The sequence below is a fragment of the Gekko japonicus genome, unplaced genomic scaffold, assembly GCF_001447785.1.
Source record: "Gekko japonicus isolate JY-2015 unplaced genomic scaffold, Gekko_japonicus_V1.1 scaffold2776, whole genome shotgun sequence".
Lineage (NCBI taxonomy): Eukaryota > Metazoa > Chordata > Lepidosauria > Squamata > Gekkonidae > Gekko > Gekko japonicus.
The window spans coordinates 85,605-105,834 of NW_015169263.1; the positions used below are offsets into that span (position 1 = coordinate 85,605).

Sequence of the window (20,230 nt, forward strand, 5' to 3'; positions counted from 1 at the left end):
AGAAAAGAAAAGAAAAAAACCACACTTCTGGTTTCAGTCCTTCAAAGGAAAAGGAAGTTCGAAAGACTTCTTCGGCCCTGTAGCCCGTTGCTGTTGAAAAACAGTTGACCCATTACATGGGAAAATGCTAATTCTTGTCCCTCTGCAGCCCGTCGATGAGCTGCTGGCTGCCAGGGGGAGCCCATCCCCAGCAAGTTGGAGGGACGTGCAGTTTGGTTCTCCCCCCAACCCGCCATTCCCAGACTTTCCGGTCCACTTTTCACTCCAGGAGACAGCTGGTCCCACGGCTGAAACGGCTCATGCAATGGAAGAGGCGCCACTCTGCAATCCCTTCCCCAGCCTGTCTCAAAGCCCTTGGGAAAAGAAAGGCCATGGCCGTGCCTGTCGTTTTTCAACATCCTTCTAAAGAAAATCCTTGCAACCTTTTTGGGGTGGGATTCTCAAAGTCTGCAGCAACTTTGCCTTGGGGCCGTTCCTTTCCCTGTCGCAGCCGCTGTCTCCGTAGGGGGGTACGCAGGGCCCGCAAGAGCTGCAAGACACATGGGGACAAAAGGGGATTGGGGCCTCAAGGAGGTGGTGTGCGAGCAACAGCGTGCGCTTCTCAAACCTCCACGGACTGGATTTGATTCATCTGTGCGCGCATCACCTGGATACTGTTCAGAATTTTCTTCTGGTGCCCTGCTAACGTGACCCCGACTCTCAGAATGTCCCTGCGGCACACACACAAAAGACACAACAGAAGACAAAAAATTCGGCTCAATTCACCGTGACGTTTTTGACCATCAAAGCTGTCAAGAGGTTTGGGCACTAGAATACTTGATGGACCTCCACAGACCAGGGGGATATGCTGGTCATCTAAAAAATGGTGGCTGGCGCTTTGTTTTGCACACCAGCACCGGCCCGTAGCTAACATGGGGCCCACGGGGCCCAGCCCCCTAGTGTTTCTTCTGGGCCCCCTCCCTCCTGGGCTGCCCCCAAACTTACCACCTGCACTGTACTTTCATTTAATTAGCTGGCAGGCCCCCTGAGGCCCCCTCCCAAAGAATTCCCTAGCTACGGGGCTGCACCAGCATTAACAGAAATGACCTTGACAGGTTGGCCGGAGGGGGCTTGCTCAGCCATGGCCCCCAGCCTATGGAATCCTCTGCCACAGGAGAGCCATCAGACCCTCTTCCCTCTGGCCTTGAGACCCGTAAAAATGATTTTAACTCCAGACAGCATTTGGCATTTATATTTCCAGAAGTCTTTATATAGTGTAGATTCCACTGCTAACTGTATGACCGATTGCTGCTTTTTCCTTTTCAAATGCGTGGTTTTTCTTGCTTTTAGGATTGATTCCCTTTTGTCACAGGCTGGCGTTATAGAACTTTCAGATTGCGAACGATCTGGTTTTATAGCATTTTCGTATCATGCTGTGAGCCGCACATTGTGTGCCGTTTGCATGGGCATAAAGGTGGGATACCGATCTTCTAAATATAATAAATGAGCTGGGGTCCCACAGTGAATAAGAACATAAGAAGCAGGGGTCATTTCCTGCAGGAGCGCACAGGAGCGGAGCTCCGGCAGTAAAGAGCCCAGGTGGTGGGCACATGCAACAAGCCCCACCCCCTGCTCCCAGCAGCCCTCAGTCAGAGCAAGAAGCAGCTAGGTAAGTTGCAGAGCACCCCCCCCCCAAGCCCCGCCCCCCAAAACAGGCCAGTGGCACCTTTAAGACCAAGTTTTATTCAGGTACAAGCTCTCCCTCCTCTGTTAGGACAAATCTGCACGTTCCACCCCCCCATAGCTAGCAATCCAAAACAGTCCAGTGGAGCCTGAGCGGTGGGTGTTGCCTTCTGACACACTTCCAGTGATGTCAGGGGGTGTGGCATATGCTAATGAGTTATGCTAATGAGCTCCTGCACCTCTTTTTCTATGAAATGACCCCTGATAAGAAGAGTCTTGCTGGATCAGACCAATGGTGCATCTAGTCCAGCATCCTGTAGCAATCCGGACATTGTACAGGATTGTCACTTACCTGTTAGGTTGGGGAAGTGCCTGGCGATGCTCCCCATCCCCTGATCTTGCTCAGAAAAATGGTTTGGGAATGAGGAGAACAGAGTCAATTGATGGCCGAATGTCACTTCCTGTTTCAGAACAGTATAAAAAGAGCAAGAGTCCAGTAGCACCTTAAAGACTGACAAACTATGTGGCAGGGTAGGAGCTTTCGTGAGTCACTGCTCACTTCTTTCGATTCATGAAAGCTCCTCCCCTGCCACATATTTTGTTAGTCTTTAAGGTGCTACTGGACGCTTGCTCTTTTCTACGGCTACAGACAGACTAACAGGGCTACCTATCTTGTTTCAGAACAGGAAGTGGTATCGTGATTCAGAATCTCTATGGTAAAAACTATAGAAAATTTTGAAATCCCTAGAGTACCATGACATAATTTCCTGTTTCAAGACAGGACATCACACCTTAGAAGTCTCCGCCCTGCAATGCTCCTGGGGTTACCAACCAAGGGATGGCAATCCTAAAATTTTGAACCCACTCTCTCTTCCCAGGATTTTGTAAGTTTTCATGGTCTGATCTTATAAAATTTAGTCCCCAGCCCTGGAATTACTCAACTGCTGTCAACATCCCATGCCTCCTGGAACATGCTCAGCCATCAACAAGCCATTTGCTGGGTATTTTTTCCCCTTTTGGTTCATTTACAAAGTCAATTTTTCCTGCATTCTGAGGAAGCCTCCTGAGTATGTAGAAACCCCTCCCTCATCTGTGGATGATCCAGTCTTGTTGCTTTTGTTATCAAAATGGAGGCCTGCTGTTTTAGTACTCAGTATAGCAACAGGCTAGCAGTCCACGAGGAATCATTTTTATTATTTTTTCCCCTCTCATGGTTAATTTGCATGGTCGTATTTTTCTGCGTACCCAAGGAGACCCCTGAGTAGGTACAGACCCCTTCCTTCTCTGTAGGTGGCCCTGCTGTGCTGTTTTCATTATCCACACAGGGGCCAGTCAGTGTACTTTTAGATACTGCAACAAACAAACCGACAACAAACAAGGTCATGAGGAACCGGGCTGCCTGCTGAGTGACAGAAAAGTTTTGGGATGGCCGTGAACTATTCATTAAAAACGACTTCTGCCAAGTCAGTCAGACAGAGCTTCCAAACCACTCCGGATTTCTATAAACAATGAAGTGCTGCTTTTCAAAGACCCGCAGGGCTCCCTGCAGATGCCTGATCTCACTGTTTGCATAGCGACGGAAAACCCATGGAGAAATAAGGGAAGGGGGCTGTACCGAAAAACAGTGAACAATATTTCTCTCAGTTTTTTTTTAGAACTCTCCCCTCAATAAGCCGTGATCTGGATGGCCCAGACGAGCTCGATCGCATCAGATCTTGGAAGCTAAGCAGGGTTGGCCCTGGTTAGTCCTTGGATAGGAGACCACCAAGGAAGTGTAAGGTCACTAGGCAAAGGCAGGCAGTGGCACACCGCGTCCAAATGTCTCTTGCCTTGAAAACCCCATGGGGTGGCCATAAGTCAGCTAAAAAACTAAACAGCACTCTCGGTTGAGCCTCTTACATTTTTCTCATGAAACTATTTCTAAGACAACGTTTTAAAAGGAGGTCATTTCGGGGGGGATCGCAGTTCCCCCGGGTGAGGTTTCGGGGGCGGGGCACATGACGATGCCCCGCCCCATGCTTCCGGCTGCCCCGCTTCCGGCCCTCATTCAGCCAGGAGGAGGCAGGAGAAGAGGGAGGGTAAGTTGCTTCCTCCCTGCCTCTCCCCACCCCTGCCTGGGGCCAGGGAGGGCCTTCGCGGGGCTTCCTTGCACTCCCGCCGGCCTTGCAGGTCCACCGCCGGGCCCCTCGTGGGGCTCTGCAGTGGAGCTGCAAGGGTGGCGGTGGCGGCCGGGACAGTTGGGGGCGGGGTGTGTGGCCTTATGACACACTTCCGGTGATGTCAGGGGGTGTGGCATATGCTAATGAGTTATGCTAATGAGTTCCCCTAGCTCTTTTTCTACGAAACGACCCCTGGGTTACATTCAATGCTCCCTCTAAGCTGTGGAGTCTTGTGAGAAAAAAAATCTACTTTGTGAGCGACTGGCATTAAAGTTGTGAGCGAGCGATTTGGCTACTGCATAGATTAGTTTGCTCTCGAGCCATCCTTCCTGAGCTAAGACAAAAATGTGTGAGCCGGAGGCTAAAAAACTGTGAGCTCGCTCACACGGACTCAGCTTAGAGGGAACACTGGTTACATTTGACATTCAGTGGCCCGACTCTGACAACATATAATGCTGGTTTTGGAGTGGTCGCGTTGGCTGCCGTACTCAAATTAAGGAGTTGCTTTTAACCCTTTAAAAAACAACAACAACAACAACTAGGGGTGTGTATTTGAGTCTACCCGAGCTGAAAATATACCCAGAAAATACGTTATTGGTATTTTCTGAGTGTATTTTGGCTTCCCAAATGTATCCAAGTTTTCTCGGGAAAACCGGGGGGGGGGGGGGAATCAGAAAATCCCGGATATATTCAGGAATTACCAGTATACCTGAAAAAAGTGGAGAGGAAGGAGCAGATTGCTCTCGCCTCTCAGCTGTTTGTCGGGCTTCTACTGCAGTCCCTTTAAAGTTTAAAGGGACTGCAGAAGACAGCCCAAGGATCAGCTGTGCTGGGGGGAGCAGACTGTTTCCACCGGCTTGGCTTGGGGCTGGCTTCTTGTGCAACCCAGTTTAACTGGGCTGCATCAGAAGCCAGCCTCAGAAGCTGCTGTGGCACAGGAAGCAATCCTCCAGCCATGGCACAGTGGATCCTGGGGCCAGCTTTTCCCGCAGCCCAGTCTAAACTGGGCTGGGAGGAGAAGCCAAGCCAGCCCTCAGGTCAGACCCGGGAAAAAATGGGATTTCTGAAAAATCCCCGATCCGAATACCGTACCAGTACTGGGACCTGAGATTTTTCAAAAATACCATATATATTTATTTATTTTTTTTTGGGGGGGTCCAATAGACCTGAACTGAAAAATACCAGTTTAAAAAAATGCACACCCCTAACAAAACATTACATGGCTGGGGATCCACATATCTGAAGGGCTGCCTTTCCCTTTGCCTGAATACCAATTATGATGAAGACAAAGAAGAGTTGGGTTTTTTTATATACCCTGCTTTTCTCTATATTTTTATATTGTATATTTCGTAATATTTTATTTTGGTGCCTCTTGCTGAAGTGTTTGGATTGCTCTGGTTGGATGCTGTGATAAAATTTCATTTCATGCCCTGCTTTTCTTTACCTTTAGGCAGGGCTTTTTTTGTAGAAAAAGCCCAGCAGGAACTCATTAGCAAAATAGGTCACACCCAAGAGAAAAAAACATTTGCCTATTAGGCCACACCCCAGATAGCTCATTAGCATATTAGGCCACACAGCCCTTGTTACCAGAAGTGTGGTCATCCAGTCACACCCACCTTTTGCTTCTTATTCTGTTTACCTTGTTTGTTGTCAAAACCCAGGGCTTTTTTTTGTAGCAGGAACGTCTTTGCATGTTAGGCCACACACCCCTAATGTAGCCAATCCTAATGAGTTCCTGCTGTTGGGTGTGGCCTATTATGCTAATGAGTTCCTGCTGGGCGTGGCCAACTCTGGAGCCAGCCGGAACTCCGTTCCTGTGCGTTCCTGCCCAAAAATAGCCCTGCCTTTAGGAGACTCAAAGCAACTTATAATTGCCTTCCTTCCTCTCCCCGCAAGAGGCACCTTGTGAGGTAGGGGGGGCTCAGAGAGTCCTGCGAGAACTGTGACTGGCCCGAGGTCAGCCTACAGGCTCCATGTGGAGGAGTGGGGAAATCGAACCCAGTTCTCCAAATTAGAGTCCGCCGCTCTTATCCACTATGCCACCTTTGAGTCAATTCCTCCCTTTCCTTTGGCACAGGATTGTTCTCTGAGACTCTGAAACTTACTCCATGGTCATTTGGGAGACCACATCGAAATTGGTGAAGCCGGTGTTGGCAAAGCTCTCCTTGTATTGGCCCATCTTGATGGCGTCAAGCCACTCCTCCACTGTATTGAAACTTGAGTAGTCTGGAATTGTGCGGTCCAGTAAGGGGAGGTTAATCCTGAAAGGAAATCCCAGAATCAGACAGGAGGAGAGAGACGAATCAGAACGGAACTTGCTTTGGCACAGTAAGTGTCCCCAACCGGAACCTAGTATGGTATGAAGAACACTTTCCCATCAAAACACCAAATTGGCAGAATTCTTTCAAAGATTCAAGCGTAACGAATAGCTTTCTCGGGTGCCTCTTTCCAGTTCCCTCCCAGGGCAGGAATCTCTCATGGCAAGAATGATTCTGCAAGATAAGTCCAAAAAGTTCTGGAAAAGCTCATTCCCAACCCTAAAGGTGCATCTTCACCATATTGCTTGAGCAGGATTATTCCCCTGCATAGGAACATTAATGCAAATATCCCTCATGCCTACCTGCAGAGTTCCAGAACATATCAAGGCTCATAACCAGTGTTCCCTCTAAGCTGAGTTGGTGTGAGCTAGCTCACAGTTTTTTAGCCTCCAGCTCACAGATTTTTGCCTCAGCTCAGGAAGGAGGGCCTCAAAGCAAACTAATTTGTGCAGCAACCAAATGGCTCGCTCACAACTTTAATGCCAGGAGCTCACAAAGTAGAATTTGTGCTCACGAGACTCCACAGCTTAGAGGGAACATTGCTCATAACCATTTTTTTTAAAATCCTGGAACCTTTCTTTGGGCTAGTTCTAAGATGACAGCTCACTGTCTTGCAGAAACACTCTGAAATGCTGCTCAGGGCAGTCACCAAAGTTCGGCAGGGCAGGGCTCGTAATGACACACTCGAGCCCTTATGAACCGAGACTGCTATTCCACAACAGATCAGGGGCTGACACCAGCCAGGATGGTCTATTTGGTTTAGTTAAAATAGTATTTATATTCTGCTTTTCTCCAAAGACTGGACTCCAAGTGGCTTCTGTACCAAATCTTAAGATAGCCCACCCAGCTTTCAATGACTAGATATTCCTGAACAGGTGCAATAGCGTACACTGTTGTTGGAATGCATGGGCATTTCCCGTATCTTCTGTTTCAATGAACAGGGTCATTAAGTATGCTGGGGAAAGTAGAGATTGGTAGAGAGCTTCCTAGGGTACACCAACATTCTGAACTCTTTGGGGAAGTTCTCAGAGTTCTCCAAGACAGCTCAGAAAACGGAGGTAATTACGAGGTGAGTTGTGGACGCACTCGTGTGTGGTAGGGGCCTCAGCTATTGCTGGCCAAAAACTTATCGAAAGTTTTGGAGTTTTAGACTATACCGAATCTGGAGACCTACTGGAGACCAAGGACAATATCCAAGACCCGTTTGGTCATCTCCATGGATCAAAAATGCAGCGAAGGGGAGGGATCATGTACAATGGACAACCCAACCAGCCAAATGGAACTGTCTCTAGTGGACACCTGAAGATATTGACATCCAGGAATTCTTGTAGAATTTTCTTTCTGGGAAAAGAGCAGCTTACCCCGAGGAGAGGGGTGCCATGGCTTTCAGGCTGTTTGGGTTTCGGATCATCTTGTCTAAGGTGTTGACTATCTGCCCGAATTTGGGCCGGTGGTTGCGGTCTTTCTGCCAGCAGTCCAACATGAGCTGGTGCAGGGCACTCGGGCAGTCCATGGGAGGTGGCAGCCGGTAATCTTGCTCGATGGCATTTATTACCTGGAAGACAAAAGCCCCTACGGAGGTCAGTACACAGCCATTAAGCCCTTCACTTTGCCAAAACACTGGAGTGTGCAGCTTTAAGATTATACTGTTTTAAAACCTGCCGACTGGCCGCCAACAGTATCCCACCTCCCTGTTACAACCATGTTACAAATTTCTATGACATTGGTGGCGAACCTATGGCACGGGTGCCAGCGGTGGCACTCAGAGCCCTCTCTGTGGGCACACGTGCCATCACCCCAGCCAGGCCTAGACCATCATTAAAGTGTCGAATTCTCTGCCAAATAATTTTAAGTAAATGAAAGCATTTGGGATTGCTTTCCTTACTTTGTTTGGATCATCTTAAGTTAATGTATCGGTTGTTTTTTCTAAAGTAATACCTCAGTATTCAGGTTAAATTGCCGTGTTGGCACTTTGCAATAAATAACTGGGTTTTGGGTCGCAGTTTGGGCACTCGGTCTCTAAAAGGTTCGCCATCACTGTTCTATGAGAAGAAAGTGATGAACGAATACAAACTGAAGTCATCTGACTTTGGTAACTCATTAAAAGAAGGGCTGGGATTGGCGAAACCCCCTTAAGTGAGGATTTCTTCTGTACCCTTTGAACTGAAAGGTAAGGTGGCTTGATACACACCTATCTCATCAGATCTCAGAAGCTAAGCAGGGTCAGCACTAGGGGTGTGCAATGTTTTTTTTTTTTAATGGCTACGGGGCTGATCCCTGGTAACATACATGCTGACATCGCTTCCGGGAGCATGCAAGGTAAGTCTCCTGCCAGTTACCAGCGATGACTTAGCAACCCTACAATGGTCTGACTTGGTGAAAGGTAACTTCCCTTATTTATTTATTATTTCATTCCATTTCTATCCCGCCCTCCCCGTACGCAGGCTCAGGGCGGCTTACAGGGCACAAGGTGCTATAAAACAGATACATTAAAACAGCAGAGGCTAAAAACATTAACAACTCACAGGATACATGAAGGACTAAAATTGCACACTCTCCATTGCGTGTCAGGAGGAGGTCCAAGATCAAAATCCGAAGGGAGACTACATGAGCCATGATGTTCCAATTACTCATCGGCCCACCCCCGACGGTCCTGCTCCGCATATATGCGGTGGTCGTATTGGCAGTGGCGGCCCCTACTCAAAAGCCTGGCGGAAGAGCTCCGTCTTACAGGCTCTGTGGAACTGTAAAAGGTCCCGCAGAGCCCTGATTCTCCTCCGGGAGCTCATTCCACCAGATAGGGGCCGCCACCGAAAAGGACCTGGCCCTCGTGGTAGCTAGCCTGGCCTCTTTAGGGCCCGGGGTCACTAAACGGTGCTGTGACCCCGACTGAAGTGCTCTTTGGGGCCTGTATGAATATGAATATGAATCACCGATTGCAACAATCCAGTCTAGCAGCAGCTGCATTTTTGAAGTGCCTTAGATCCAAACTGCACAATACTTTCCAGGACAAGTTAGGTCTGGGTCCATCGTTTGGGCTCTCGGAAATGGCATGGGGGTGGAGGCAGAAACCCCCCATCCCTGGCCACATCATGCCCCCGCTGCACTTTGAAAGGTCATGAGCCAGGCTGCAAAATGGTGCTGTGTCCCCACCATGGCATGTGGTGTTGTCTTGTTTGGCTGTGAAACCCTGGGGATCCACCGCCCATCGGGGCAGACGATTCTGTGCTACCTGGACCAACAGTCTGCCTCGGCCTAAAGCAGCTTTCCATGTTCTCCTATGTAAACACAAGTCTTTCTCCTTCCGCGCCGCTCCTGCCTCCTCCTGCCTCAGGGTATTCCACCCCGACTCTCTCGCTGTCTAATTGACACCGATCTCCCTGGCAAGAGGGGCCTGTTCCTAATTCTCACCACCGATTAGCTTCCCCGGCCCTGGCTGTGAAGACCAGCAGAAGGGAAGGCAGTTCATGTCTCTGACAGGACATTTGCGCGGACAGCTGGGGACAGAGCTCCTGGGGTTTGATTGGGGGGGGGGAACGCATAGTGTCTGTGGTGGTGGGGCCAGCGGTCTGCAGTTAACAGACAAAGAGAGACAGAATGGCTGGCGAACCGGTCTCTAGATGGACAGGTGCTTAAACACTACTTTGAGAATCGATGCCGCTCGCACAAATTAATGCCGTTCACACCCAAACAAGTCGCAAATGAACCCAGCCCCAAATAACTTTTTGACGGGGATTATAACGGAGCGGCCTCAAAGCACACTGTAACGAGATCGAGAAGGCTCCTCGGGATTGGACCAGCTTCTGGCTTTTCTGTGTGACTCGAGGCCTCCAGAAATCTTACAAATGGGGCTTGGAAGGCAAAACCTTTCCCTATTATTGCCTCCCAGGAACTGCTATTCAGAGACAGACTACCTCTGAACACAGAGGTTCCATCTAGCTGTCATAGCTAATAGCCATTGATAGATCTCTCTCTGTGGATTGCTCGAATCCCTCTTTGTAAAGCCATCTGACCTAGCGGCCGCATCTTGTGGCAGTGAATTCCCTGACGGAGTTGTGCCTTTGTGTGAAGAAGTTTCTTCTGCCTGTCTTGAACCTGCTACCTATCAGCTCCATCCGGGTACTCTCAAACTGTGATCGTTCATGATAAAAATAAAATGTATCCTGATCAGATGGGGAAAGAAATACCTCCTTGGATACAGTGACTTTCATTGGTCTACTGGAAATGTCTCAGCGAGAGTTCTTCAGTTACGGTTCTTTAAGCATAAGATAATGGTCTTCTCACCCCATAAAAGCATGGAAAGCAAGCTTTGTGTGTGTGTTTTTTTAAAAAGCTTTCTCTAGGAAATGTGGAAATTTGTGTTGTGCTCAGTCTGGATCTATTCCCAAAAGGACTTCATTAGGCTGCATTTGGTACACTTACAAAAAAAAATCCCTTATGATTACTGTGGAAAATCCAATAAAAAAGAAAATTTCCATCCTACTTGGCTAAGTTTTACGAAGACAAAGTATCTTCCAAGAAAAATTTAAGAGATACTGAAGTTAGTTAGGCTTATTGCTTTGGTTAATAAGAAAGAATGTAATGGTTGGGAAGCACATGGGGCTCCTTATTATGTAATGTCAAAAGAATTATTTGAGAGTAAAGAAGAAATCCACTTGTGTGTGTTGATCTGTTTTTTAATTATATTTAGTAATGTAAGGAGCTCCTTATTTTGTATTTATTATCATGTATTAAATAAAAATAATTTTAAAAAGGTATTCAGATCAAGGTATTGGGATCGAAATATCTCCCAAACTCCTAGGAACACCTTCACCTGACAGCCTGTCAGCAGAAATGTCTAACGAAACACACATATGTTTGAACATATCCTAGCAGTCACATGACCACGCCCAGGACCATTGGTCCATCTAGCTCAGTATCTTCTTCTCTGATTGGCAGTGGCTCTCCAGGATCCTAAGCAGAGCGAGGCAGAAGCTAACCACACCTCTTACCTGAGATCCTTTTACCTGGGACCAACTGCCTGCAGAGCTTGTGCTCTACCCCTGAGCCAAGGCTCCTCCCCTTATTCTGAATTTGGCCCAGTGGTCTATCTATTTAAGTAATGTTGACTCTGACAGCTGCTCCTGCCAGAAGGTCTGAGACTCAAAACCAGCAGGACAGCTGACTGGCACAAAGACAGACACGATCACCCACAGAAGATCTGTGAACCACATTGGGTGGCACACCGAAGTGACTTCCCAAGCTCACTGCACTATCCGTTGACTTACGTCTTGATTGGTCATGTCCCAGTAAGGCCGTTCCCCATATGACATCACCTCCCACATGACAATGCCGTAGCTCCAGACGTCACTGGCGGAAGTGAACTTCCGGTACTGGATGGCTTCGGGTGCTGTCCAGCGAATTGGGATCTTCCCACCCTGCAGAGTGGGGGGGGGGGAGAATCAGAGGATATTCAGAGGGTGTTTTCAGACTAGTCAAGTGGAACAGATAGTGGTATTCAAAGTTGTGACTCCTTCCCCAAATACATCTGCCTTTCTAAGCCAGCGTATCTTAGACCATTTTTCTTTCCTTTTTCTTTTATACTTCGTTTCCTTTAGAGAGCCAGTGTGGTATAGTGGTTAGAGACTCAGACCTGGGAGACTCACGTTTGAATCTCTGCTACAGAAATGCACTGGTCACTCTGGGCCACCTGTACACTCTCAGCCTAACCTACCTCACAGGGTTGTTGTGAGGGCAAAATGGAGGAGAGGAATATAATTTAAGCAGCGTTGGGCCCCCACTGGGCAGAAAGGCAGAGTATAAATTAAGTAAATAAATAAAAATGTATGCCCCACCTTTTGGATATTGCATTAACAGCCAAAGTAGCTTATTACAACCACCAAATTAAAAGAAAGATAAAGCAATACTTTTTAAAAAAAATTTTAAAAATCAGTTGTAAAATAGCACAACAATTAAAGCAACAGCTAAAAACAATCATATAAACTCAATTCATAAAAAACAGCACAACAATAAAAGGAACAGCTAAGAACATTCATATAAACACAATTCATAAAAAACAGAAGCCAGCATAAAAACCACAATTAAAACAGCAGTCAACTAAAACATGACGCTAGCAATAAGTCAGCACTAAAAGTAGAAAAACCAGAAGATAAAGACCTGAAATGCCTTCTGAATAAAATTCAGGCTACATCAAACACTCAGTGCTTTGCCTCCACCCCCCTCCCTGATTCATAAAGGGATTGAGGAAGGATATTTCTGGTGTCCCACATGGGACTCCACCCCGTTCTAAGAACTGCCAGAATGCCATTTGTTGTAAAGCCAAACTGGGAAACCACAGAGAGCCCCAGGTATTGCCCTGGCAATCAATTCTCTTGTGGCTTTATCCGCATGGGTGCAAAATGGCGCACTCGTTCAGTCAAAGGGAAACCCAATGCCGTATGAACAGAAGACCGGTCATGCTGAATCATACCAATGGTCCATCTACTGAAGCATTCTGTTTCCCACGGTGGCTGAGCAGATGCACTCAGAAGACCTATGAGCACTGCATGGAGGCCAAAGTGTCCCTCAGTTATTACCCCCGGCCAGGGGTCGTTTCGTAGAAAAAGAGCTAGGGGAACTCATTAGCATAACTCATTAGCATATGCCACACCCCCTGACATCACCGGAAGTGTGCTATAAGGCCACACCCCCTGACGTCACCGGAAGTGTGTCATAAGGCCACACACACCACCCCCAACGGTCCCGGCCGCCGCCGGCCTTGCAGCTCCACTGCCGAGCCCCATGAGGGGCCCGGCGGTGGATCCCTCTTCTCCTGCCTCCTCCTGGCTGAATGAGGGCCAGAAGTGGGGCGGCCGGAAGCAGGGGGCGGGGCTTCGTCATGTGCCCCGCCCCCTGTACCTCACCCGGGGGAACTGCGATCCCCCGCGATCCCCCCAAAATGACCTCTGCCCCCGGCAGGTGGTATCCAGAGATATACGGCCTCCGCACACAAAGATCCCATTTAGTTATTGTGGCTAACAACCAATGGCCCAGGCCAGCTCAGTCTTGTGAGATCTCAGAAGCTATGCAGGTTTGGCCCTGGTTAGTACCTGGATGGGAGGCCACCTAGGAAGTCCAGGGCTGCTAGGCAGAGGCAGGCAATGGCCAACCACCTCGGAACTCATGCCTTGAAAACCCCACCAGGGGTCACTATAAGTTTGCTGTGACTTGACAGGACTTTCCACTGATACCCACTGATGGACCTATCTCCCGTGAACTCACCCAAGCCCCTTTTCAAGCAGAGAGCATCTTGACTTAGTGAATTCCACAGCTTCAACTAGTGTATGTGTGTGTATGTGGGTGTGTGTTTGTGTGTGCTTTCTTTTTGTCTCTCCTCAGTGAACTTCGCCAGCTGATTTCAAGTTCTGCTATCTTCAGAGAACTGTTCCAGAGGCTTAGCCGTGTCAGCCTTTTTCAACAAACCAAAACTTAAAGACCAACAATCCCAGAATAAATCTTGTTCGTGTTTACAGATCCCACTGGACTTCTGTTTTGTTTCGTTTTCCGTGAGAGACCGAGTTCTCTCTTATCGACTTTCTCCAAATCGTATCTTATTTTATGAGCCTTTGAAACAATCGGCGGGCTTCACGGTAATGGCTGGGCTGGAAGCAGAGCTCTCCTACAGGAATCCGCCAGGGCAACCCAAATCAGTCTTCCTCGGCGCAAGGACCAGGAGGTCCAAATTGCCTCGAAGCAGATGTGGACAGCTCCATCTGGCTCAGAAGGCGACCTGACCCTTGCCGAAAATGACCGCAGCTTCAAGCAGCCCAAACAAAGTCAAGACAACAAACTCTTCTTCTGGAACGATGAATCCGAGGGTTGCGGGGCACAGTATCTGGGTCACACGTTGGCCTGAACTTGCCTTTCCTTTTGTGGCTGAGAGCGCTGATGCCTGTGAAAGACGCCAATGATGCCTCCACGGGGGCACTCTGCTTCCGAGCGCAGATGCTGCATGGCGACGTTAACAATTTATAATCCCTTCTTCTTCGATGAGTGGAGTGTGTGTCCGGCTGGTGGAGAAACCTCTGCATTTTTCAGTTGTTCCACGTGTGAGGGAGTGCCAGGGGAGACCAGGAGGAGCCGAGGATGATCGGGGCAATGACAACCAGAAGCCTCGTCTTCACTGCCACGGACAGACTGCCCTGCTGGACCAGACTAAATCCCATCACCCCCAACGTGTTGTTTCCAATGGTGGTCAGCTCTAGGAAGCCTATAAAGAGGGCAACTCAGATGAGTTTTTGGCTAAACATTAGGAAGAACTTCCTGACAGTTAGAGCGGTTCCTCAGTGGAACAGGCTTCCTCGGGAGGTGGTGGGCTCTCCTTCTTGGGAGGTTTTAATCAGAGGCTAGATGGCCATCTGACCGCCATGCTGATTCTGTGAACTTAGGCAGATCATGAGAGGGAGGGCAGGCAGGGTTGCGTCAGTGCTCAGCTCCTGTGGCTTTTTCTTATACACCCAGGGAAATGCTGATCCCCACTTTGGGGTTAGGAATTATTTTTTCTCCAGGCCAGTTAGGCTGGAGATCCTGGAGGGTTTTTTTGGTCATCTTCTGGGCGTGGAACAGCGGTCACGGTGGGTGTGGAGGGGGAGGTATTTGTGAAATTCCTGCATTGTGCAGGGGGCTGGACTAGATGATCCCTTCCAGAGGTCCCTTCCAACTCTATGATTCTATGATTCTTGAATGATTCTCCTTCAATGTCCCTTTTATCTGGTGCTCTGTGTTCCCTCTAAGCTGTGGAGTCTTGTGAGCAGGAATTCTACTTTGTGAGCTACTGGCATTAAAGTTGTGAGCGAGCGATTTGGCTGCTGCATCGATTAGTTTGCTCTGGAGCCCTCCTTCCTGAGCCAAGACAAAGATGTGTGAGCCGGAGGCTAAAAAACTGTGAGCTAGCTCACACTAACTCAGCTTAGAGGGAACACTGCCTCTGGCCAGGATCTTCTGTATCCTATATTAGCTCAATTCTCAGAGATTTCTGACGATTTTGTTCTGTTTTTGCTTGATAATCAAGATACAGAAATAACTGAAATAGTAGCAAGGTTTGTTCTTAGTGCTATGGCTATACGTTCTGATAAGTAACCATTAGGTTTTTCTGCTTTCATGCTGTTTTTCTGCGCCGTAGCTCCAATTTTACCCTATATGGATTTGTATTTTCCGATCTATACTTAATCTGATCTCCTATTGTATGTATATACGTATGCCAATAAAGGCTTGTCAAAGTAAGTAAAGACTCCCTAGACTGGGAATTCAAAAGCATCCTTCCACGGAACACAGAAGCTCCTTTTCGCTCTTGTGGCTAATAGTGGCCGCAAGACCTGTTCTCGTGAACTTTCTTTCTCTTATCGAAGGTTTAAGGCATTTCTTTAAAGACTCTGAACAATCCTTCTGTTTGTTGCTTCTGGGCAGGAAGCAGAAGCCAGTGACACACGCTTGAGGATGTTGGTAGTGAACAGCTGGGATAGCCAGTCAGGGAGCCTAGGAATGCCAGGCCTGGGCTTAGGACAACAGCACAGCAGAACTGATGTCGTGGCTATGCTATGATCCGGGAGAGTGGAAATGTAGGCTTTCCCCTGGCCTCAAACTCCGGAAGGTGGCCCCAGGGCAACCTGCTCTATCCTGGTCCCCTATATTCAACAGGTGTATACCAACAAGAGCCTGCCTTACAGGGCTGTTGTGAAGATTAAAGGTAAAGGTTCCCTTGCTCGAAAGCCAGTCGAATCCGACTCTAGGGTTGCGGTGCTCATCTCCGTTTCAAAGCCGAAGAGCCAGCGCTGTCCGAAGACGTTTCCGTGGTCATGTGGCCGGCATGACTAAACACCACGGCGCACGGAACGCTGTTACCTTCCCACCGAAGTGGTCCCTATTTGTCTACTTGCAATTTCTTGCTTTCGAACGGCTAGATTACTGTGACGATATATGCAGAGTGCTGGAAGCGCCATATAAACATTAAGTGTCCTTAACAGACAGTTCCAGTATGTGCGGGGCTGTTAAGTGGTGTCAATTCGTGACCCTACAAATTAATGTCCTCCATAATGTTCTACTGTTTACAGCCATGCTCAGGTCTTCCTCTTTTCCTGCTGCCTTTGAATTTTCGTAGCCAGTCTGGTGTAGTGGTTAGGAGCACAGACTCTAATCTGGGAGAATCAGGTTGGATTCTCTACTCCTCCTCCTCCACATGCAGCTGCTGGTGTGACCTTGGGTCAATTACAAGTTTTCAGAGCTGTTCTCTCAGGAGCAGTCCTCGAAAGAGCTCTCTCAGCCCCACCTGCCTCACAGGGTGTCTGTTGTGGGGAGGGGAAGGGAAAGGAGATTGGAAGCCACTCTAAGACTCCTCCAGGTAGTGAAGGGTAGGGTATAAATCCAATCTCCACCTCCTCCTCTTATTTATTTATTTGTTTGTTTGTTTAAACTTATATCCCGCCCTCCCCGGAGGCTCAGGGCAGCTAACAAGGGCATACGCCAAATAATAACAATAAAACCAGTATAAAATTCACAGAAATACAAAACAGTTAAATTCATAAAACAGTTCGGTGCTCCCCTACTCAATTCCAAATTTTACAATCAAGATGGTGTTCTCAGTCGTATAGCTATACAGCAACAGCAGTGCATTTTCCCCCCTGCCGTGTTGTCCCCTAAGCATGTCCCGCTCCCTCCGATGGTACCCGCACCAGCGGTGGCAGTGTGCGGAGAGTATAGGGCATTGATGGAACAATGGTGGTGGCGACTCCTATTCAAAAGCCTGGCGGAAGAGCTCCGTCTTACATGCCCTGCGGAACTGTACAAGGTCCCGCAGGGCCCGGATCTCCCCTGGGAGCTCATTCCACCAGATAGGAGCCGCCACCGAAAACGCCCTAGCCCTGGTCATCACAAATTTGATGGACTTGGGGCCTGGAACATCCAGGAGGTTTTGATCCCCCGACCGTAGTGCCCTTGGGGGAACATGTGGGGAAAGGCGGTCCCTTCTTCTTCATCTTCTTCTTGTGACTTGTCTTCTCATGACGTGACCAAAGTACGATAGCCTCATTTCCATCATTTTAGCCCTCCCTTCTCTGGCAAAAAAAATGCCACTCCCTCGGAGGAACTGCCGTCGTGCCGATACAACGGCACCTTCAAAATACAAGGCAAAGCTTACTCTTCAAATACCTGAAAAAGCAAGGACCGCTTCTGATGCTCTTAAACTGTTAGTCTTTAAGGCACTCAGTAACCACCACCATTGCCAACCTCCAGGTGGGGCCTGGAGATCTCCCGGAAGCACAACTCATCTCCAGACTACAGAGATCAGTTCCCCTGGAGAAAACGACAGCTGGGGAGGATGGACTCTATGGCATCCCACCCCTGCTGAGCTCCTTCCCAGGCTGCAATTATTTCCCAGCCTGGATTTGGCAACCCTAGCAGCTACTTATCAATTATCTGCTGTTTTTCACAGGAACCCTTTGGAAGGGCCTTCCCCCCTGCATCTTACCAAGGCGCTGGTGTAGGTGGGATCGGAGGTGTCGTCTTCCAGGAAGCGGGAGAGGCCGAAATCCGAGACCTTGCAGACGAGGTTGCTGTTGACCAGGATGTTGCGTGCTGCCAGGTCGCGGTGGACGTAGTTCATGTCAGCCAGGTATTTCATGCCAGCCGCGATGCCCCGCAACATCCCCACCAGCTGGATCACTGTAAACTGCCCATCGTTTTGCTGAAGGGAGAAAAGAAGTCCGGGATCATCGGTGAGTAAAAAAAAAGCTTTGCTACTGGGCTGGAGCCCCTTATCAGCACAGCCACCAGATGACTGTGATAATCTGCAGGGATATATAAAGCGGCCTGATGCCCAAGGAGGGAGCTGCGGGTCAGTGGAAGAGCCTCTGCTTGGCACGCAGAAGGTCCCAGGTTCAATCCCTGGCATGTTCACCTAAAAGGACCAGGCAGTAGGTGATGTGAAAGACCTCTTTACTTGAGAATCTGGAGCAGGGGTATAGCCAGAAAATCTTGGTTGGTGGGGCGTGGGGAAATCTGGGGGAGGTACCCCATGGCTACGGGCCTGGACCTCAGCAGTATACAATGCTATGGAATCCTCCTTCCAAAGTGGACTGATCTCTGTCCCCTGAAGATCAGTTGTGATCCCAGGAGATCGCCAGCCACCAACTGGTTGGGGGACTCTTGGAGATTCAGGGATGACAGGAACTCACTGGATACGATACCACAGAGTCCACCTTCCAAAGCATCCAGTTACTCCTGGGGAACTGTCTATCTATCTATCTATCTTTGCATTTCAAAAAACCTATTTATTTTTCGACCCAGAAAAAAAGAAAACGAGACTGAAGCTTCCCTGACTGTGCCCGGGGTCATTTTGGAAACCTCACAGGCATCTTATATTAAAAAAATTTTCTTTAAAAAAAATTGTCCATGGGGGGGCTACACTCATCTGTGGGGGGCATTGCCCCCAAATGCCTCCCCACTGCCCTGGAGAACAGCTTCCAGTTAGAGTAGACAAGGCTGACCTTGAGGGACTGATGGCACAACTCGGTATAAGGCAACTTCATGAACGTGTGAGAGTCCATCTTGTTGGGTACTGTCTACTCTGTGACTCTCCAGGGTTTCATCTTTCACCTGCTCTGTGAGATGCCATAGCTGGAAATAGCAAGGATCAAACAGAAAAGCTTCTCCTCTGAGCCATCGGCCCGCCCTGCAAACCATGTGTGCTTTTGTTTATTTCACTGAGCCTCGTGGCTCATTATGTGTTTCTTTGGAAAATTTTATATGCCGCCTCTCCGGAGACCCGCTCGAGATAGGAGAAAAACAATACAACAAAAAACCATCAAAAACATTAATATTATCAACATGAGCACAAGCTGTAAAAACATGTTGAAGAACAGCCCTTGGGCTAGAGAGGCAGACCATAATAATAGCTCAAATGGATGGAAGCTTGCAGTTAAAAGCCTGGCTAAAGAAAAATGTTTTGGTCTGGGGCCTAAAAGGTAACAGGGAAGTCAGGTGAGCCTCAAGGGGAGAATTCCAGAGGCAAGGCACCCCACCACCAAAAAGGTCCTGTCTCCAGGCTTCACCTCCGCGGGTGAAGGTGCAGAGATCGTGGCTGGAAAAAGATCTCAACTGGTGGGCTGGGCACTATGGGTGGTGGTCAATGTTCCCTCTAAGATGAGTTAGTGTGAGCTAGCTCACAGTTTTTTAGCCTCCAGCTCACAGATTTTTGTCTTAGCTCAGGAAGGATGGCTCCAGAGCAAACTGATTTACACAGCAGCCAAATCGCTCTCTCACAACTTTAATGCCAGTAGCTCACAGAGTAGAATTTTTGCTCACAAGACTCCACAGCTTAGAGGGAGCATTGGTGGTGGTATTCCTTCAAGTACACCAGCTCGTTTGTGGTTTTGTTCATTGCTGTAAAACAAATTTATTGCTGAGACATTCAGTAGGCTAAGACCGATTATCAGTCTCATTCTCTTTGTCCATAATTGAGAAGTTCCTCTTATATACGCATACAGAGAGAGACAGAAAACAAGAGAGGGAGACAGACAGAGAGAGAGAGAGAGAGAGAGAGAGAGAGAGAGAACTGTGGCATACCCGCAGGAAGGAATCTAGTGAGCCATTCTCCATGAACTCCGTCACAATCATGACTGGGGTGCTCTTGGTGACCACCCCCTCCAGGTGGATGACGTTGGGGTGGTCAAACTGTCCCATGATGCTGGCCTCACTCAGGAAATCCCGACGCTGCTTCTCGGTGTAGCCAGACTTCAGGGTCTTGATGGCCACAAAGCTTTCCCTCTTGCCGGGCAACTTCAAGTGGCCACTGCACACCTCGCCGAATTCCCCTGGGGCAAAGAACCAATGGGAGGACACGGAGGTCAGGGCACCCGCTCGGCCCCACCCTGATCGCAGGGGCATCAGGGTGTCCCGTTCAATGTTTTTGCCCTGCCTCTTGGCTCAGCTTGAAGTCAAGGCAAAGTCCCCATCTCTTCATCCAACATTTTTTTCATTCAGAGCCACCCAAAGACAGGTGAAGCCTTCTTTGGGCTGGTCCTTGTCCTAGCCACTCCCCCTTTCCCACCAGCCAATCAA

At 48.7% G+C, this 20,230-nt stretch overlaps 1 protein-coding gene across 2 annotated transcripts in view; it reads right to left on the reverse strand.

Annotated features, from left to right (window-relative positions):
* Positions 1 to 601: 601 nt before the first annotated feature.
* EPHB2 (EPH receptor B2) overlaps positions 602 to 20,230 on the reverse strand; it is a 132,639-nt gene continuing 113,010 nt past the window's right edge. For both annotated transcript variants that reach the window (XM_015416530.1, XM_015416529.1), the window contains exons 10-15: positions 19,736 to 19,983; positions 17,640 to 17,855; positions 11,407 to 11,556; positions 7,501 to 7,694; positions 5,927 to 6,082; positions 602 to 710 (exon numbers count right to left, since the gene is read on the reverse strand). In XM_015416530.1, coding sequence (XP_015272016.1) covers positions 602 to 710; positions 5,927 to 6,082; positions 7,501 to 7,694; positions 11,407 to 11,556; positions 17,640 to 17,855; positions 19,736 to 19,983 — 1,073 coding nt within the window. The remainder of the gene's footprint in view (positions 711 to 5,926; positions 6,083 to 7,500; positions 7,695 to 11,406; positions 11,557 to 17,639; positions 17,856 to 19,735; positions 19,984 to 20,230) is intronic.